At 32.7% G+C, this 18090-nt stretch overlaps 1 protein-coding gene across 1 annotated transcript in view; it reads left to right on the top strand.

Annotated features, from left to right (window-relative positions):
• Nucleotides 1-18090, top strand: part of CNTN5 (contactin 5) — a 536456-nt gene that overhangs the window by 14587 nt on the left and 503779 nt on the right. Inside the window, exons 3-4 of the mRNA XM_042907110.1 lie at nucleotides 5548-5671; nucleotides 5799-5974. Of these exons, the coding sequence (XP_042763044.1) occupies nucleotides 5548-5671; nucleotides 5799-5974 (300 nt within the window). The remainder of the gene's footprint in view (nucleotides 1-5547; nucleotides 5672-5798; nucleotides 5975-18090) is intronic.

The raw sequence follows: 18090 nt of genomic DNA, 5'->3' as shown, positions 1-18090 counted from the left end.
ATAGAAGTACTACTTCAGGAGAATGAATCAAATAATCTGAGTTTACCTATAATCATACATTCTTGGTATGAAATCTTAAAAAATGAATCTCTTTAGAGATAGAATCATCATTGATTACCCTTTCCTGGGGACTGGGAAGCTCTACATAGACACATGTTCTTCAACCCCTTACAATGAACTTTATTTCTAGGAGAAATATAAGAGAGAGAAAGAAAGAAGAGGGCAGCCAATTGCTTGCTAAAATGTTTTTGGAAGTGATAATGAACAACAAAGAGATAGCTGACAGAAGATGAGCAGTCACAACAGAATATATGTTGGTCAGACCAGTCTTTTATTTTTTCAATGTGTAATTTAGCAAATCTTACCCCTCTGCTTTTCCCCAGCCTGACAACCTTTATTTCTCTTGTCCTGTTCTGACAATTTTCAGAATATAAGATTTAGAGCCACAGATCCTTAGTTAAAATCAACTGTTTACTTTGCCACTAATTTTGCAGAAGTTTCCTCTCAGAACTTCAGAGTTTTTATCTTCGAATTCTCTCAGCTCAGATAATTAAATAATATATATTAAAGTGCTTTATAAATGTTATAACAAAATAATAATAGTAAGAGTAAGAGTAGTGGTAATCAGATTCTAGATTCTGGATTTGTATCCCAGGTTTGCCATATATTGACTACATACATTTAGTTCACTAATTTCAGCCCGTTTTGTCATCCATAAAAAGGGAGGATTAATTTTAGTCACATGGTTGTTGTGAGTGTTTCATGATATAATAGATATAAATTCTTCAGTATAATGCCTGGCGTGTAGTAATTATATTAAAAGTAAATGTTAGTTGTTGTTATTATTAATTATAATTTATTGAGTACTTGTGATACATTAAGTATTTATAAATGCTGATGTCAGTCAATCCTCAGATTATCAGGAGACATTATCATCCACAATAAATAAACGGAGTAACAAGGATAAAAGTAGTTGGTTCAAGGCTAGAAAATGATAGTACTATAATTTGAACCTAAGTATGTCTAACTCAAAAGTTAAAGAGTTTTGAAATATATAAAAGTATAAAATATATTTATTAAATGTTAATTTTTTTTTAATTTTTTTTAACGTTTATTTATTTTTGAGACAGAGAGAGACAAAGCATGAACGGGGGAGGGACAGAGAAAGAGGGAGAGAGAGAGAACCTCAAGCAGGCTCCACACTGTCAGTGCAGAGTCCTATGTGGAGCTTGAACTCATGAACTGTGAGATAATGACCTGAGCTGAAATCAAGAGTTGGGAGGCTTAACTGACTGATCCAGAGGTGTCCCTATTAAATGTTAATTTTATGCATCATGATTATTTATAATGTTGACTTAAATGATCATATTTATAATGTGTAAACACTGGAAGGGATTATATTTTCATAACTTCATCATACAGATTAACTGTAACTGAGAGTTTGACAAGGTTTCATGGGCTTTTCCAAATTTTTATAAATATATTATAATGCAACAATAGAATATTTTGACAGTAATTTTTTGTAGTTATTTGTATTAAATTTTTTTGAGTAAAGTTTTAAGTGATAGCAATGTCATTTGGTATAGAGAAACAAATTTCAGTTTTTTTCATGTCATATTTTATTATTTGTAACTTCAAAAAAAGAACCTCAGCTAGGTTATCTAGGACTCAAAGAAAATACTTGTCAGTGCCTGCCCATTGTGAGTGCTCATTTATTATTGGATGAATGTTTAGAGTGCCATGAACACTTTTGCTTTTCTTTGCCCAAAAAGAATGACTACATGTTTAAAGAAAACAAACAAATTTACTCTAAATATGGAGGTGTATATATTTTTCAGAAATAATTTTTTTAAGCTTGAGTTTCCTGGGACATGATTCTTGTTATTTCTTTCCTGATATTTTCTTGTGGTTTTCCACAAAGAATGTGAACTTCCAACTGCTTAGTACAGACATTAGAAATACATCTTTTCAAAAATCTTCCTTATTCAGTTTTCTTTCTTTTTTAAATTTTTTAATGTTTATTTACTTTTGAGAGAAAGACAGTGTGAGCAGGGGAGGGGCAGAGAGGGAGACACAGATCTGAAGCAGGCTCCAGGCTCCAACACAGCCCTACACAGGGCTGGAACTCAAGAACTGTGAGATCATGACCTGAGTCAATGTTGGAGGCTTAACTGACTGAGCTATCCAGGGACCTCATTCTCTCTTCATTTTTCAAAGGCAGTGGTTTTAAATGAGAACAATTTTGACCCAAGAGGACATTTGACAATATCTGTAGATATTTTTTGATTATTACACATTGTGTAGGGGTGCTGCTAGAATCTAGTGGGTAGGGACCAGGCATGATTATAAGTATTTCACAATACACAGGACATTCTACACAACAAAGAATATCCCAAAATATGTTTGTGCAAAGTTGAGAACCTTGATCTCAGGTCACTATGGAATCAAATTCACAATTAATAAAAATAAAGGACAAAATTTTACTTCTTTTTAATTCATAATTCAAGATGCCAAAGATCCTAACTTTACATATAATTCTGTGAGTTCTTACACTAGTACAAGCTACTAAGACTAATACTACCCCAGCACATTTACTCATCATTTCTCCAGCAGAATTATTCTACATTCTTATCAATAAGGTTGTTTATGTTTGTGAGTAATTGTTTTATATATTTGGGGGCTCCTGTATTCGGCGCATAGACATTTATAATTGTTAGCTCTTCCTGATGGATAGACCCTGTGATTATTATATAATGCCCTTCTTCATCTCTTGTTACAGACTTTAATTTAAAGTCTAGTTTGTCTGATATAAGTATGGCTACTCCAGCTTTCTTTTAACTTCCAGTGGCATGATAAATAGTTCTCCATCCCCTCCCTCTCAATCTGAAGGTGTCCTCAGGTCTAAAATGAGTCTCTGGTAGACAGCAAATAGATGGGTCTTGTTTTTTTATCCATTCTGATACCCTATGTCTTTTGGTTGGCGCATTTAGTCCATTTACATTCAGTGTTATTATAGAAACATATGGGTTTAGAGTCATTGTGATGTCCGTAGGTTTCATGCTTGTAGCGATGTCTCTGGTACTTTGTCTCACAGGATTCCCCTTAGGATCTCTTGTAGGGCTGGTTTAGTGGTGACGAATTCCTTCAGTTTTTGTTTGTTTGGGAAGAGCTTTATCTCTCCTTCTATTCTAAATGACAGACTTGCTGGATAAAGGATTCTCGGCTGCATATTTTTTCTGTTCATCACATTGAAGATCTCCTGCCATGCCTTTCTGGCCTGCCAAGTTTCAGTAGAGAGATCGGCCACAAGTCTTACAGGGCTTCCTTTATGTTAGAGCACGTTTATCCTTAGCTGCTTTCAGAATTTTCTCTTTATCCTTGTATTTTGCTGGTTTCACTAGATATGTCATGCAGAAGATCCATTCAAGTTACATCTGAAGGGAGTTCTCTGTGCCTCTTGGATTTCAATGCCTTTTTCCTTCCCCAGATCAGGGAAGTTCTCAGCTATGATTTCTTCAAGTACACCTTCAGCACCTTTCCCTCTCTCTTCCTCTTCTGGAATACCAATTATGCGTAGATTATTTCTCTTTAGTGCATCACTTAGTTCTTTAATTTTCCCCTCATACTCTTGGATTTTTTTTATCTCTCTTTTTCTCAGCTTCCTCTTTTTCCATAATTTTATCTTCTAGTGCACCTATTCTCTCCTCTGCCTCTTCAATCTGAGCTGTGGTTGTTTCCATTTCATTTTGCAGCTTGTTTATAGCATTTTTCAGCTCCTCCTGACTGTTCCTTAGTCCCTTGATCTCTGTAGCAATAGATTCTGTGCTGTCCTTTATACTGTTTTCAAGCCTAGCGATTAATTTTATGACTATTATTCTAAATTCACTTTCTGTTATATGTTTTAAATAGTTTTTGATCAGTTCATTAGCTGTCGTTATTTCCTGGACTTTTTTTTGAGGGAAATTCTTCTGTTTGGTCATTTTGGATAGTCCCTGGAGTGGTGCGGGACTGCGGGGGCACTTCCCCTGTGCTATCTTGAATAACTTGCGTTGGCGGGTGGGGCCGCACTCAGACCTGATGTCTGCCCCAGCCCACCACTGGGGCCACAGTCAGACTGGTGTGTGCCTTCTCTTCCTCTCTCCTAGGGGCAGGATTCACTGTGGGGTGGAGTGGCCCATCTGGGCTACTTACACACTGCCAGGCTTGTGGTGCCGGGGATCTGGCGTATTAGCTGGGGTGGATAGGCAAGGTGCAAGGGGGCGGGAGGGGCAGGCTCAGCTCGCTTTTCCTTCAGAGATCCGCTTCAGGCACCGGGAGGGAGTCAAATCCGCTGGAGGGATGGATTGGCAGAAGCACAGCATTGGGTGTTTGTGCGGTGCAAGCAAGTTCCCTAGCATTATCTGGTTCCCTTTGGGATTTTGGCTGGGGGATGGGCCAGGGAGATGGCTCTGGCGAGCACCTTTGTTACCCGCCAAGCTGAGCTTTGTCGTCCCGGGCTCAACAACTCTCCCTCCTGTTGTCCTCCAGTCCTCCTGTTCTCCGAGCAGAGCTGTTAATTTATAACTTTCCAGATGTTAAATACCGCTTGCTGTCAGAACACACTCCGTCTGGCCCCTCCGCTTTTGCAAGCCAGACTTGGGGGCTCTGCTTTGCTGGCGGGCTGCCCCTCTGCCCAGGTTCCCTCCCGCCAGTCCGAGTAGCGGGCACTGGCCTCTCCGCCCTTCCTACCCTCTTCCGTGGGCCTCTTGTCTACGCTTGGCTCCGGAGAATCCGTGCTGCTAGTCTTCTGGTGATTTTCTGGGGTTATTTATGCAGGTGTGGGTGGAATCTAACTGATCCGCAGGATGCGGTGAGCTCAGCATCCTCCTACACTGCCATCTTCCCAGAAGCCCCCAATTTTGATATTTTAATTGTTATTTTACTTTTTTTAAGGCATGTCTCATTTATTTTATGAGAATATATTTACTTGTATTACATAATTTATTCTTTATAGCCCAGCATTATTAGGAGTAAATATTGCTTGATTGAATGGATGAAGAAATGAATGTATGGACAATACGTGAGGACAAATGTTTTCATATCTGTAGAACCTAAGTAGTTACACAATATTAATTCATGACTTTTTATGTATTATATATATACATGTTTAACATTCTAGGAGTTTACAAAGTTTTGGGTTTTAAAAAACTTTTTATTTAGTATTATTTTCTTTGGCTCTGCTTTAGATGAATACAAAGATACATATTTTAAAATGTACAGCACCAATATTTGATATGTTTGTTTTTTATCATATATGTCATATTTTAAAAGAAATCTTAGTCAACTAAGAAATTCTAGTCAGGTCTTTAATTCATTAAAATAATGTAATTTGCTAGTTATAACTAGGTCTCTAATTCACTAAAATAATGTAGTTTGCTAGTTATAACTTTCTTTTGGTAATATGTCTCTTGAATACAAGGAAAGAGAAAAAATTTAAATACTAAAATAATGGAAAAAGAATCTTGATATTTTGAGAAATTTTAAAGTGTGTCCTTTTGGCCCTTACAGAAAGTGTGGACTATGGGCCAGTGTTTGTACAAGAACCAGATGATATAATTTTCCCGACTGATTCTGATGAAAAGAAAGTAGCACTGAATTGTGAAGCCCGTGGCAACCCAGTTCCCAATTACAGGTAGAAATTCACTATTAATCATTTTTTAAAGTCTTAAGAATTCCTGCCAGTGAGATTCTGACACTCTCAGGGAGTATTATAATATCTCAAGTAATTTTTACATATATTTCTTCTGATTTTTCCTAAGGTGGCTTCGAAATGGAACAGAAATAGATTTGGAAAGTGACTATCGCTACAGTTTGATAGATGGGAACTTCATTATCAGCAATCCAAGTGAAGCAAAAGATTCTGGTCATTATCAGTGTTTAGCAGCCAACACATTTGGAAGTATTCTTAGTAGAGAAGTCATACTTCAATTTGCCTGTGAGTAAAGTATTTGCTTTTTTTCATGTACCTGTATATAGTGTATATACATGTAATTTTAAAGTTTAGTTAGGCAAAAGCTTAATTTAGACCTCAGATTTTAAAATGTGGTAAAACCTTGGTCAAGCTATACAAACAATGTGTTTCTTTTTTTAATTTTTTAAAGATTTATTTATTTTTGAGAGAGAGAGAGAGAGAGTGGGGGAGAGGCAGAAAGAGAGGGAGACACAGAATCCAAAGCAGGATCTAGGGTCTGAGCTGTCAGCATTGATCCCGCAGGGGGTGCTTGAACCCACGAACTGGAAGATAATGACATGAGCGGAAGTCAGACACTTAATTGGCTGATCCACCCAGGTGCCCCCAATGTGTTTCTTTTGAAACTTCCCGAAATGTTTGTCCTCTTCAAATAAACCCAACACACTAGTCTGGGAGGTTAAAAATGCTATTCATGAAAGCACAGGAAGTTTTGAATTCAATTATTTTTTGAAATCTACTTAAAAATAGATTTTTAATTCTTTCCTCTGCCTTCTAAAATATCTAGTTACCTGCTTTTATTCTTCTATAGTTTATTACAGTAACTATTTTCTGTAGATTCTTTTGTTTATATGATCACATATTCTAAAAATTCTGCTTGTAGTCAAGAAGCTAAAGAAATGCCTCTGAAATGCTAATTTTTCCAATTCCAACTACAACTTCCCTGTCAGATGTCCCAAATTTTTAATTAGGAAAAAGTACGACATACTTATAATCCTACATATATACTAGAATATAGACATTTTCTAAAATAGATATTTATCTAATTAACTGTATGCATTCTTAAAAGTCATGAAGTTATTTAATTTATGATGAAAGCTTGTACCAAATTAAAGATAAGCTACTGAGTAAAAACACAAAACAAACAAACAAACTTAGTACCGTTTTTTAGTAAGTAATCCTACTTGAATATAAATTCTTGAGGATTGCAGTATCTAAAAAATAGGTGGGTAGGAATATTTGTGTTAATAATTTATATGTAACTTATATTGGCTCTGTAATTCATCACACAATGATATTTTAATTTAAAATTACACCCTGAAGAATGGAATAATTGATTTTCTTTCTATAATCTCCCTCACGTATTTTTTTCTAATTAGCCCAGAATCCAGACATCCTATTACAGAGTATGAAGGAGAAAGAAGAGAATAAAGGAATGATAATGGATATAATTTGGAGAACATTGAGCTAGGTCCTAGAAAAATCTAAATATTATCTTTAAAATAAATTTGGCTAAGGAATTCATACAGGCACTTTATATACACCAAATATACCAAGATAGTAGTCTAAATATACTCCTTTTAATTTAGAAAATATTGTGTGGTGTAACACAGAATGTAATACTTTTCAGCATGCACATCAAAAGAATAACCTAATAAACAAAATAAATATCCCTCTTAATTGCTCCTCTCTAAATGGAGTAGTCCTTCCAAGACAGATATAGCAAATCCAGAGAACTTGATGAACAAATACTAAGTGGCTTATACTTGTCTCTTTGGTCTGCTATCTGACACAAGTACAACAATTCATAATAGCTTGTATACCAATTGTTTGTACCCCAAATCACCAGTGCTGGCAAAATATATGCAAAGTTTTCTGTATGCCTCAGAGCAGAAATCTATATACTGTAAGATACTATGTGTCTATATGACTGCATCATCTTAGAATTTCTGCAAAGACCAGTCACAGCTGTCAGATACCACAGCCCACAGTGATCACATTGGTACCAGCATTTACAGTTCAATGACCAGGCGAGGAAAGTCCAATGTATCTATCTGACTTATTCAGCATCCAGCTGTCCCAAACTTGGTTTAGAGCAATATTTACTTTCTTCCTAAATTAAACATATGGATTAATATACATATGCATTCATTAGTGGTATCTTATGACTTTGCCTTTCCTCATTCCTATCCCACCAGACTCAACTGTGTTCTGAAGCCCATATATACATATAATGTGCCATATATATATATATATATATATATATATATATATATATATATATATATATTTAAAATGTTCTTTAGTTTAGCTCTATCTTCATTCCAGAAGATCTTTGGGGAAAAATGCAAATATAGGTGGTAGAGAGGAGAATGAAGACTCCATCAACTTGCTTCGCAGTATATTTGGATATGAGCTTGGGTGTTATGGGATTCTAGGAGTCAAGGTAGTTTTGTGATTAGGGGTAAAATGATGTAGGAACTTGGAAAGTAAAAAGCAGTTTCTGAAACTAAGTGAAAGGATACCAAGGTGAAGTAAGTTTAACAACTTGGTCGCACCTTTCCTTTACATCATGATTTTCTGTTTAGCCTTATACATAGATAGATAATGTACTACTTATTGTTGATAGATGCTTAATGTTTGAAGGTTTTTTGTGGGTAGAGAATGTTTATTACTCTTCACACATTTAAAGCTGAAATCATTAATCCTTTATATCTATCAGCCACTATATAAAATTTTAAATATATAACTAATATTTTAAAACTAATATATTTAGTAAGTTTAGATAATTATCAAAACCTATTTAATCAAATTAAATATTCCAAGTCTACTATATGAGTCAATTAAACATGTTAAATGTCATAAAATTAGGCAAAATTTATAAATTATCAAATTGATTATAAAAATTTTTATTAATACTTATGAGTAAACTCTGTCTTGTACTTACTCTTAAGACATATTTTTGTGCTTTACTCAGTTTATAATATTTTTGTTATATAAATATTTTTACCATTTATACATCAATTTCATCATATATAATCCAGTAATTTCATCAGATATATTTTCTACACTATGTAGTGCTATTGTGATCTAAAATTCTCCTTTCTAATGAGGATCATATTACCCACTCTAGAGTTTGTTTCTGAGTTATCAGTCAAATTTTGGTTACTCCATTCAAATCTGAGACGTATTTAACAGACTTGACCTCCTGTATAATTTGAACATTATTTTTGTTATATCAATAACACTTTATAGCTTTCACATGGGCTTTGCCTTTTGGAATATGACATAATTGTTTAAAATGTTGTGATTCTAAGACTTATTGGACAGTGTTAAATAAATACCAAGTGAATTTCCCTTAATTATATTAATAGAAACCAGACTAATCTATATTTTATAGATGGATATGTATTTAATTGAAGAAACAAGTATCCATATGCTAACAATCCCATATTCAATAAAGATAATAACCTTAAACATATCTTATTAGAGTCACTTTCTCTTTTTATTGGAAATTATATATGCATATTAGACACAAACACATCATATTAAGCTTTCTGATTTTGAGTATTATTAGAATTACATGAGATTTTGCAAATCCAATTTATTTATATACATATACAAATTGTCACAATTTGGTTATTGAGACTCACCTAATCCTAGCTTTTTTGTCCTCTGTTAACCAAAAATATATTTTAAAATAGTCTAGCTTTCCACTAATGATATTTTGATCACCTGCCCACCTCCCAAGTCAATCATAAATTCAGCTACTTTTCATTTACCACATGCATAATACTACAGGAGACTAAAATCTAGATGTTAGAGGTGTATATAAAACTGTTCCAAATAAGTTCTGGTAGTGAGTAGGATGACATTATTATTAAATCAGTTTAGTAAAAGAGACTTAAAATGAACATCTTTTTTAAGGCAAATGATACCTCTTATTTAACTCTAATAGTACTCAATCCTTCCCTATTCTAATATAAATATGTATTATATTCACTTTGACATAATCAATTTGATTTTCAACTCCTCTCTCAAAATATATTTATATTGTAGTTTCTCAAAATTCTTTGTATGTTTGCTTCATCAACCACGATTTTATAATCACTTTATCAATACTTATATGATATAACAAAAATAAATATTAGCAACAGAAATAAGTATGTAATCATTCTGCATTTCTTCTCATTGTTCAAATTGTAGTCAGTGAGCCACTTGCTTAATTTTTATGCAAGTTTAAAAGTTTAAGTATCTGCGTCTCTCTTTGTAGATCTGAAAGTTGGGGATGTATACTAATTTTGGTATATAATTATTTTACTTCTTTTCATATTTTCTCTTTTAATAAATTTTTCCTCATAATTATCTTTATGTATTGGATAATCTAAGGTTAGAACCTGGAAAGCTAAGTTTTCTAAATGAATTTGAGACAGCAAAAAGATGACTATGGCTATTATCAGTAGCTGATAATATCATTATAGATCCTGGCTTTTGAAGGGAATGGGAATAAGGAAGTAAGCATTGGCACTTTTACCTGGTGATGTAGCAATATGTCGAAAAATTAAGTGTAAAATAATCTTCTTTTAAAGTTTTGTTCCTCTTCACTTGTCACCCAACATATTAACAAATATGAAATAGCAGAGGTATATTTACATAATATTTTTTTAATTTTCCAATATATTTTACCTCAATCTCATTCCAAATGTGATTTGATTGACTTGCTTCATAAAATTATGTACCATAAAAGGTAAATATATAAGTAAATAAATACAGCAACAGGAAAAAATACATTTCATAATAAGAGGTCAAGACAGTGTAGGCCATAATGTCTCAAAATCTTGTGGTCAAGACGTAAATATTTCCTTGGGACTCCCAGCAGTCAGAGCAAACGGAAAAAATACAGACATTTAAAGGACTCTAATTTCCCCCAAGTTCCTTAAGAGGAGAAAATACTTTCTTGACATTTAATTCTTATGGAAATTTCTTGTTTGAGGCTTATAGAGAGATCTTAACAACGTCCCTATATCAGTTCAATAGCAAGTGTAATTAGCCTGACATAAAACCGAACCAATTATTTAAGTGTAACTACAGTGTAATAATGAAGCTATTCAATTCATTCACTTATAGTTTTTTTTTTTTAATTTTGATTTGAGGAGCTAATGGATTTGAGAAACTGCTCTAGTCTTGCTCATTTCCCCTTTTAACTCATCCCTTACATGTATAAATGTCTATCCATGAAGACTTTTTATTTTAAGTTCTTCCTAAATGAATATTTATAAATGTGGTTCAGCTTCACTCATGTTAAAAATATACTTTGGCATTAATAAATATATACCTCATAAGGGCATAGTAAAAATTAATGATGTAAAGAAGTCATGCCTGTGAACTGTTTTTAACTTCAGAAAGACATAAATCAACACAAAGTTGGATAACTATCACTAGTACTGATTGTTACTGGTTATCAATAACATTGATAATGACTATTTTTGACAGAGTGTACTTTATTCCTGTAGCTGATGTTCATCATGAGGATAATTTCCTCACCTAGTATAGTGATTTCTCTTCAGTGACATGCAAGAATACACCATATAAAACTTTGTCACTCTATTAGCTTATTACCATGCTGATGAGACTTTGGAATTGATAATGTGACACCACACACTTCTAAAACATCCTTCAGATATCTAAAGCTCATAGCAATCTCTCCAAAATTTGGATTTTTAGAAATAATTCATACTAGTAAGTCAAACATAAAATGAATCAAGAATAAAATCTCCTCATGCTGTCTCTTGCTTCAAAATATCTTTATATGCCATCCCTGGTAAATTGATAGTTCACATCTAAATTCGAACATATTGCTTTCCAGGGCATTTAGATGGTTTAGACGCAGAATATTCCATTAGTTTTCCTTGAAGCAGTTGATTAAAATAACCTCCTTAATTCTTTGAGAGATTATATGATTTTTATAGACTTTGTATTTAAGCCCTTTAATTTAACCTTTCATTTTTATATAAAACTCAAAAATTACTTCTCTAGCTTTTCATAACTTTTTCACTTAAGGTAAAATTGACCTTATATTTTAAAACCACATTTAACTAGCATTTATAGCTAATGAAATTATTTGAATAATTGCTAACTCCACAGTATATTCAAAGCTTTATTTCATTAGTCCATGAGATTTTGTCCATAATAACTTCATTAAATCATTTGAATATCAATTTGAATGAATCACATTGACATGGATAATTTTATTAGTTGTAAAATTATCTAATTTTATTACAAAATAAGTTGATGTACTTTGTAATTTTGTTTTCTATAAACAAAACAATTATGTTTTTCTTTTATAAAGTCTTTACTCGAAGAATGTGGTTTAAATCTTCCTTTTAAAGGAAAATTATTCTGATCATAATAGATATAATAATTGTGAGTGTGTGACTCCTTTGGATTCTTTGAGATCACAGAAAAAAATTAATTAACATATGTAATTTTGTGCTTTAAATGGAAGTTATAATGAATGAATCAAAGTTGAAATCTGTGGCAGATTGTCCTCAAATCCTTAATTCTATGACATAATGTTTTTGTAAGTATTTTATTTATTAAAGTTCATTCAAACATATATTTTAATTATTAATGGAACTCGTGAATAATTCTGTCCATATGTGATAAATGCCCTCTAGCAAAATGAACCACTTGCCTGACTTGACCTTTGGTCTTCCTGCTCTTCTTCTTGTTTTTAAAAATGCAGAAAGGCAGTTCTTCATTCACGTCATGTAAAGTAACCCACAAAGACTCAGATCAGGAATGTACAAATCTTCTGACCCTTGCTATCCAAGCTTGTTTTACCAAAGTTACATGGCTAGTAATAAAATAGCAGCTCCAACTCAAATCTAACTTTGAACTCTATACTTACAATCTGCCTTTTCTACCCTATACCATACTTCATCATGCATTGAATTTTTTGTTTTGTTTTGCTCAGCATCTGTAGTTATTTTATTCATGGAATATTTGCTCAATATCTTCTCTCTCTTGGGCATTATTCTAGATATTAGGGGGCCAAAATGAACAATGCATATTCTCATAGACTTTAATGCTAACAAAATCAGTACAAATCTCCCTATTCCATATATATTTCCTTAGTGTATATACTCATTCTCTCCTTCAGAACTACTAGAAAAATTGCCTGCCTATATTTTCTACTCCTTAACATCTCTCTTCATCCTACCCCAGCTCCACTAAAATCTCTAAAATGATCTATGTAAAATACAACTCTGACCATGACGTCCCTGCATACATTTCTGATGGTTTATCATAAATGCAGAGAAATTTGTAATTCACTCTACACACTCACAGAGCAGGCAGAGATGATCAGACAACTAACTGCTCTAGGGAAATGTATCCAAGAAAGTTCTATCGTGAAGGTCAAGTTAGGAGGTCATTTCAGTAATCAAGGCAAAAGTGACTTGAATCCCTTATGTATTGAATATAATAGAATAGATATCTATAAGAGACTCTGAAACAAATGAGAACTTGCAAATGATTAAATGGATGGGGGTAGAAATGTAAAAGATATGGGAAAGTTAGAATGATACCAAGATTCTGGGATTTGATTAATTCAACTGAAAAAATCTATAATACTGTTACATAATAAAGTGACAATGAGAATATGAGGTGATTTTATTTCAACTTTAAGAAGAAAATACATAATATTTTAAAATATTGGTTGGTGCTCAGGAAAGGCAGTGAGGAACTGGCCACAAAACACAATGACAGACTCATTGAAATCTTAAGGATGTTTCATCAAGAGAAATTGAACTGGAAAGAAGACGGCTAAGGACCTAACCTTCAGGAGTATATACATTTCTCTGGTAGAAAGATAGTGAAAGGTAGAAAGAAAGGAGTTAGTGAAGGAGACAAGAATGGAATAAGCCAAGAGGCAGAGGAAAAAAGCCAATAAAACGGACTGAAGTATAAATGACATTCAGGTTTTTTTAATGACATTCAGTTTTAAGGTGACAACTGTCGTCCATTGTCAAATGCTATAAATAATACTCAAAAAATTTTGGATTTTGAGACCTTTAAAAACCAGTTTCAGTGATTATAGAGACAAAGATCAGAATCCAAGTATTTAAGTGTAAAATATTATGTGGATTTGGTTTTGGACATAATATAAATGAGAATGTTTAACAGTTTTACCTGACATGGCATGACAGCGTGACATGGTAGTATTTGGTGGTAGAAAAAAGGGAGTCTGTGTAGAAGATTCTGAAAATACAAAATAGGGTCTAATTACTGAAATGAATTTCTCCTTTCCAAGTAAGGTATAGGTATTCTCTAGATTTTAATCTCCTTCCAGGGAAATATTCTGCCATATAGAAGATACTAAGTGCTGTAAATACTATGTTAAGTAGAACAAAATTCAGGGTTTAGACTCTCACTCTTTGACTAACAAACTTAAATTAACTAAAGGATCTTAAAACCAGACTGAGAAATACACAATTTCGAGAAATATTTTTCTGATCCTTTCAACATGAATTCTCATTCAATATCCTCAAAAATCTTGATTTTTCCCCCAAAACATACAACTATTATCTCAAGAGAATTATAAACCACTTTACTCTTCTCATAATTTTATAACACCTAGTGGAAGAATCACATGATGATTAGTTTGGCTGATATTTTTCTCCAAAGAATGAAAAAGAGGAACTGAGAGAATAACTCCTAATCACTACCAACTAATTAGCTGTGTATAGCTGAGAAGGGCCTCAGCACCTGTGAAGTCATGGCCCCAGTTTCTATGTGAGCTTTCTGCAGCATTTTTTTTCTTTTTGTTTCTATTTTTGTTGTTGCTTTTTGTTTGTTTTGTTTTCAATCAAATTTAGTACTTAAGGCAAATTCTGTGAGTGCACATTGGTTTTCTAAATCCTTTTATAAGTCCTAATTATAAATCCTAATAAGTCTTCGTGTGTATCTGAAACAGGAGCTTTTTAATAAAAGTCCTCTTCAATTTAGCGCAATGGAGACTTGTTCACACTGTAAATGGTATTGCATGAGTCTGAGTAGAAGGTTCAGATTAAAATGCTTATCATCTTTCATAGCTTTGTTTGGGATATCCTCAGACATTGTCCATTTAATCTAGTTTATAAATTAGATGAGATACTCTATCTAATTTATGGTGCTTATACTCTAAGTTTAAACTAAATTGGGACCAGAATAACTTCTCTGTGCCAAGGTTACGTTCTATCCACTTGATAGGACTTAAGTGGCAAGTATGGAGTTTACTGGGGCATTACGTGATTAAGCTTGACTGTATGGACACAGATGTATATAGATAAAAGGTTACTATTTATCTTTTCCTCTTTTCCTCTACCCAAGGAATACTAATATTATCCGCTGGTCCCTAAAACATTTAAAGTCTTCTAATGCATTCTAGAATAAAGTATAAACTCCTACAAATGGTCTCAAAGCTATTTATTATTTACATTCTGTCTGTTTTTCCAGTTTTCTGTTACTCAAGCTATAGTGAACTATACACTGTCTTAAGATCATTTCATTCTTATTTATATCTGTATATATGACAGTCTATTTGCCTGCTGAGCTACCATTTAACAACTAACCTCCCCCCCCAACCTTCTTTCTGTCTCTGTGTCTCTCTCTATATGTATGTGTATACATACAGATGATATAGATAGATATATAGATACAGATATAGATATAGATTAGATATAGATATAGATATATATATATGTATATGTATATATAGAGAGAGTATAATATAAAATATTACATATATATATACATATAATCTCACATGGTCTTTATTATATTTGTTTCTTGTTATATTGAAGTACAAGTATTTATGAAAACTACCTTGGTTCCCAAGAGCCATTCTGAACTTAAGCATACCACTGACTCTACAAGATTGTGAATTCACTGAAGACATATTTTATATATCATTTATCTATTAATTTACTTTAGTTTAATACCCAACCTCTAACATGCACGGTCATAGCCAACACTCAGTGAATACTTGCAGAATGAGTAAGGGAATAAATGAATATCCTCCAGTACCACAGTGACCACTACCCTCAAAAAGAACTCCCTTCTGACACCTATGAGAAAAATGATTCCTTAAGAGGTGTATACACAGTCCTCTCTAATAAGCATAACAGCAAATCAAAATAAGTAATACAATTTTTTCAGAAATATTTTATAAATTATAAAGCTCCATAAACCCAACAGTTATATTATTAGTAAATGGACATTAATACCTATAATGGTATTTGTGGATATAATTAATATTGATGTCATAACAGGTGTTAATATCCAGTTTAAATTTAGTTATATCTTTACATATTATTTTGTATACTATTGGTAATATCTTCCATATTGTAATAGATGCCTAAGGCAAACTAAGATATTCCAAGAAAATATTAAAAAGTAACATTTTTATAAAAGTATTTTTAGTTTTTGAAATGCTTATTTATTTTTGAGAGAGAGAGAGAGAAAGAGAGAGAACATGAGCAGGGGAGGGGCAGAGACAGAGGGAAACAGAAAATCTCAAGCAGACTTTGCACTGTCAGCACAGAGCCCGATGCAAGGCTTGAACTCAGGAAACATGAGGTCATGACCTGAGCTGAAATCCAGTCAGACACTTAACGGACTTAGTCACCCCGGCATCTCTATAAAAGAAATTTTAGATGTGTCCTTGACTGCAGACAAAAGAAAGCTCTCTAAGTTTACTTTTTAAAAGTGATTCTAGAATTGTAGCAACATCTCTCTATTGATCCCATTAGCAATGAATATTCATTTCATATCCTATTCCTATTCATTTCATAGCTTAATTGGGTTGTAAACTTAAGAGTCAGGACATAGTGATAGAATTTGTCAAACTAAGAAACAAAATTTGCTCTCAACTTCTTTAAGAATGTATATATAAATGTTATTTTATTTTAGTTGTCAACATTAGAGTGTCTACCCAGTGCCACTTCCATAATTCATGTCAAAAGATCCAGAAATAATATTTAATACAATTTATTGCTTAATATTCAATATAATTAATATTTTTAAAATCTTGAAAAGAAATAAAAAGGTTTAACCCTCAATTCTTAATAGGTAGATGAATTTAGAGAATTGTCTTCCATAAATAGTTAACAGGAAATTAGACAATATTTTGAAAGGATCACATCTGTCATGAGAATATAACCAAAAGTATGTCTGTAAATTGTCAGTAAGAATATTCATGTTATTTTGTATTTTAGAGAATTTTCCCAGTTTTTTTCTTAAAATATTTTCAATATTTTTTATCTTAGTTGATTCACTCACTATGAGATTAAGAAAAGCAAGGCTATCTTTGTTCATAAAATAAACACTGTAATGAAAGTATATCAATTTGTACAATCAATTTATTTTAAATGTTAGATACTTATATAGTATTTATATTTAATGATATAAACATTAACAGTATATAATGAAAATGCTAACAATAAATGCTAAGATTTATTAAGTGATTATTATGTGCCAGAAACTGGAGTAAACTTTTTGAATATAATTTTATATTCAATTACAAAGAAAAAAATGCCATAACTTATCATTATCCACATTTAAACATATTGAAATTTAGGAAACTGTCTGAGGGAGGGAGCTCACTTGTCCAACAGACATAGTTAACAAAATGTGAAAGTGAAATTCAGGTCTTATTCTAATTCTAGATCCAGATTTCTTAATAATATTTTTGCAGAGTTTCTTCATATGATATCCCATTAAACCACCCAAACAATCCTGAAGGTGGCTGAATGGTCTCATAGACACTCTGAGATCAGAAACTTGCAGTGATAAGGGTCTTATATTCTACTTGTGGCTGCACAGCTGATTAAAGACTTGAATTTAACCTATGTAAAATATATGATGTTCTTACATTCTTATCATTCTTGCTTTTTACTTATACTTCAGTATAGTCACACAGACTACTTTTTGGTCTGTTTTATCTCAGGGGGCTTATCTATTCAGAATGGTTATGCCAATACAGCGCTACACAGAGAGCACACATGCTAACTGCTTCACTCTAATGCTACTTTTTGCAATAAATCTAATGATGCATAATTTCATATTATGTTGAGAACTTCTTATTGGTTTTTATTAATATGCAGGTGAAACTCAAAATAGCCCTAATTAGAAAAGAGGTAAAATGAATAGAATTCAGACAATTTGACTGACTATCAATACCGGGTCAAACTCCATTAAGGAGATACACAGCTAATGGTTGTCTCAGTAATGTCTTTATTATCCAAAATAAGCTCCATTCAGTCTGTTGCAGTTGTACTCACTTTATAATAAGCCTAACCTTATGGGGTGCCTGGGTGACT

Source organism: Panthera leo, chromosome D1 (genome assembly GCF_018350215.1).
Source record: "Panthera leo isolate Ple1 chromosome D1, P.leo_Ple1_pat1.1, whole genome shotgun sequence".
Classification (NCBI taxonomy): domain Eukaryota; kingdom Metazoa; phylum Chordata; class Mammalia; order Carnivora; family Felidae; genus Panthera; species Panthera leo.
The sequence above is the reverse complement of the archived record's forward strand: the minus strand, read 5'-3'. Positions and strand labels throughout refer to the sequence as shown.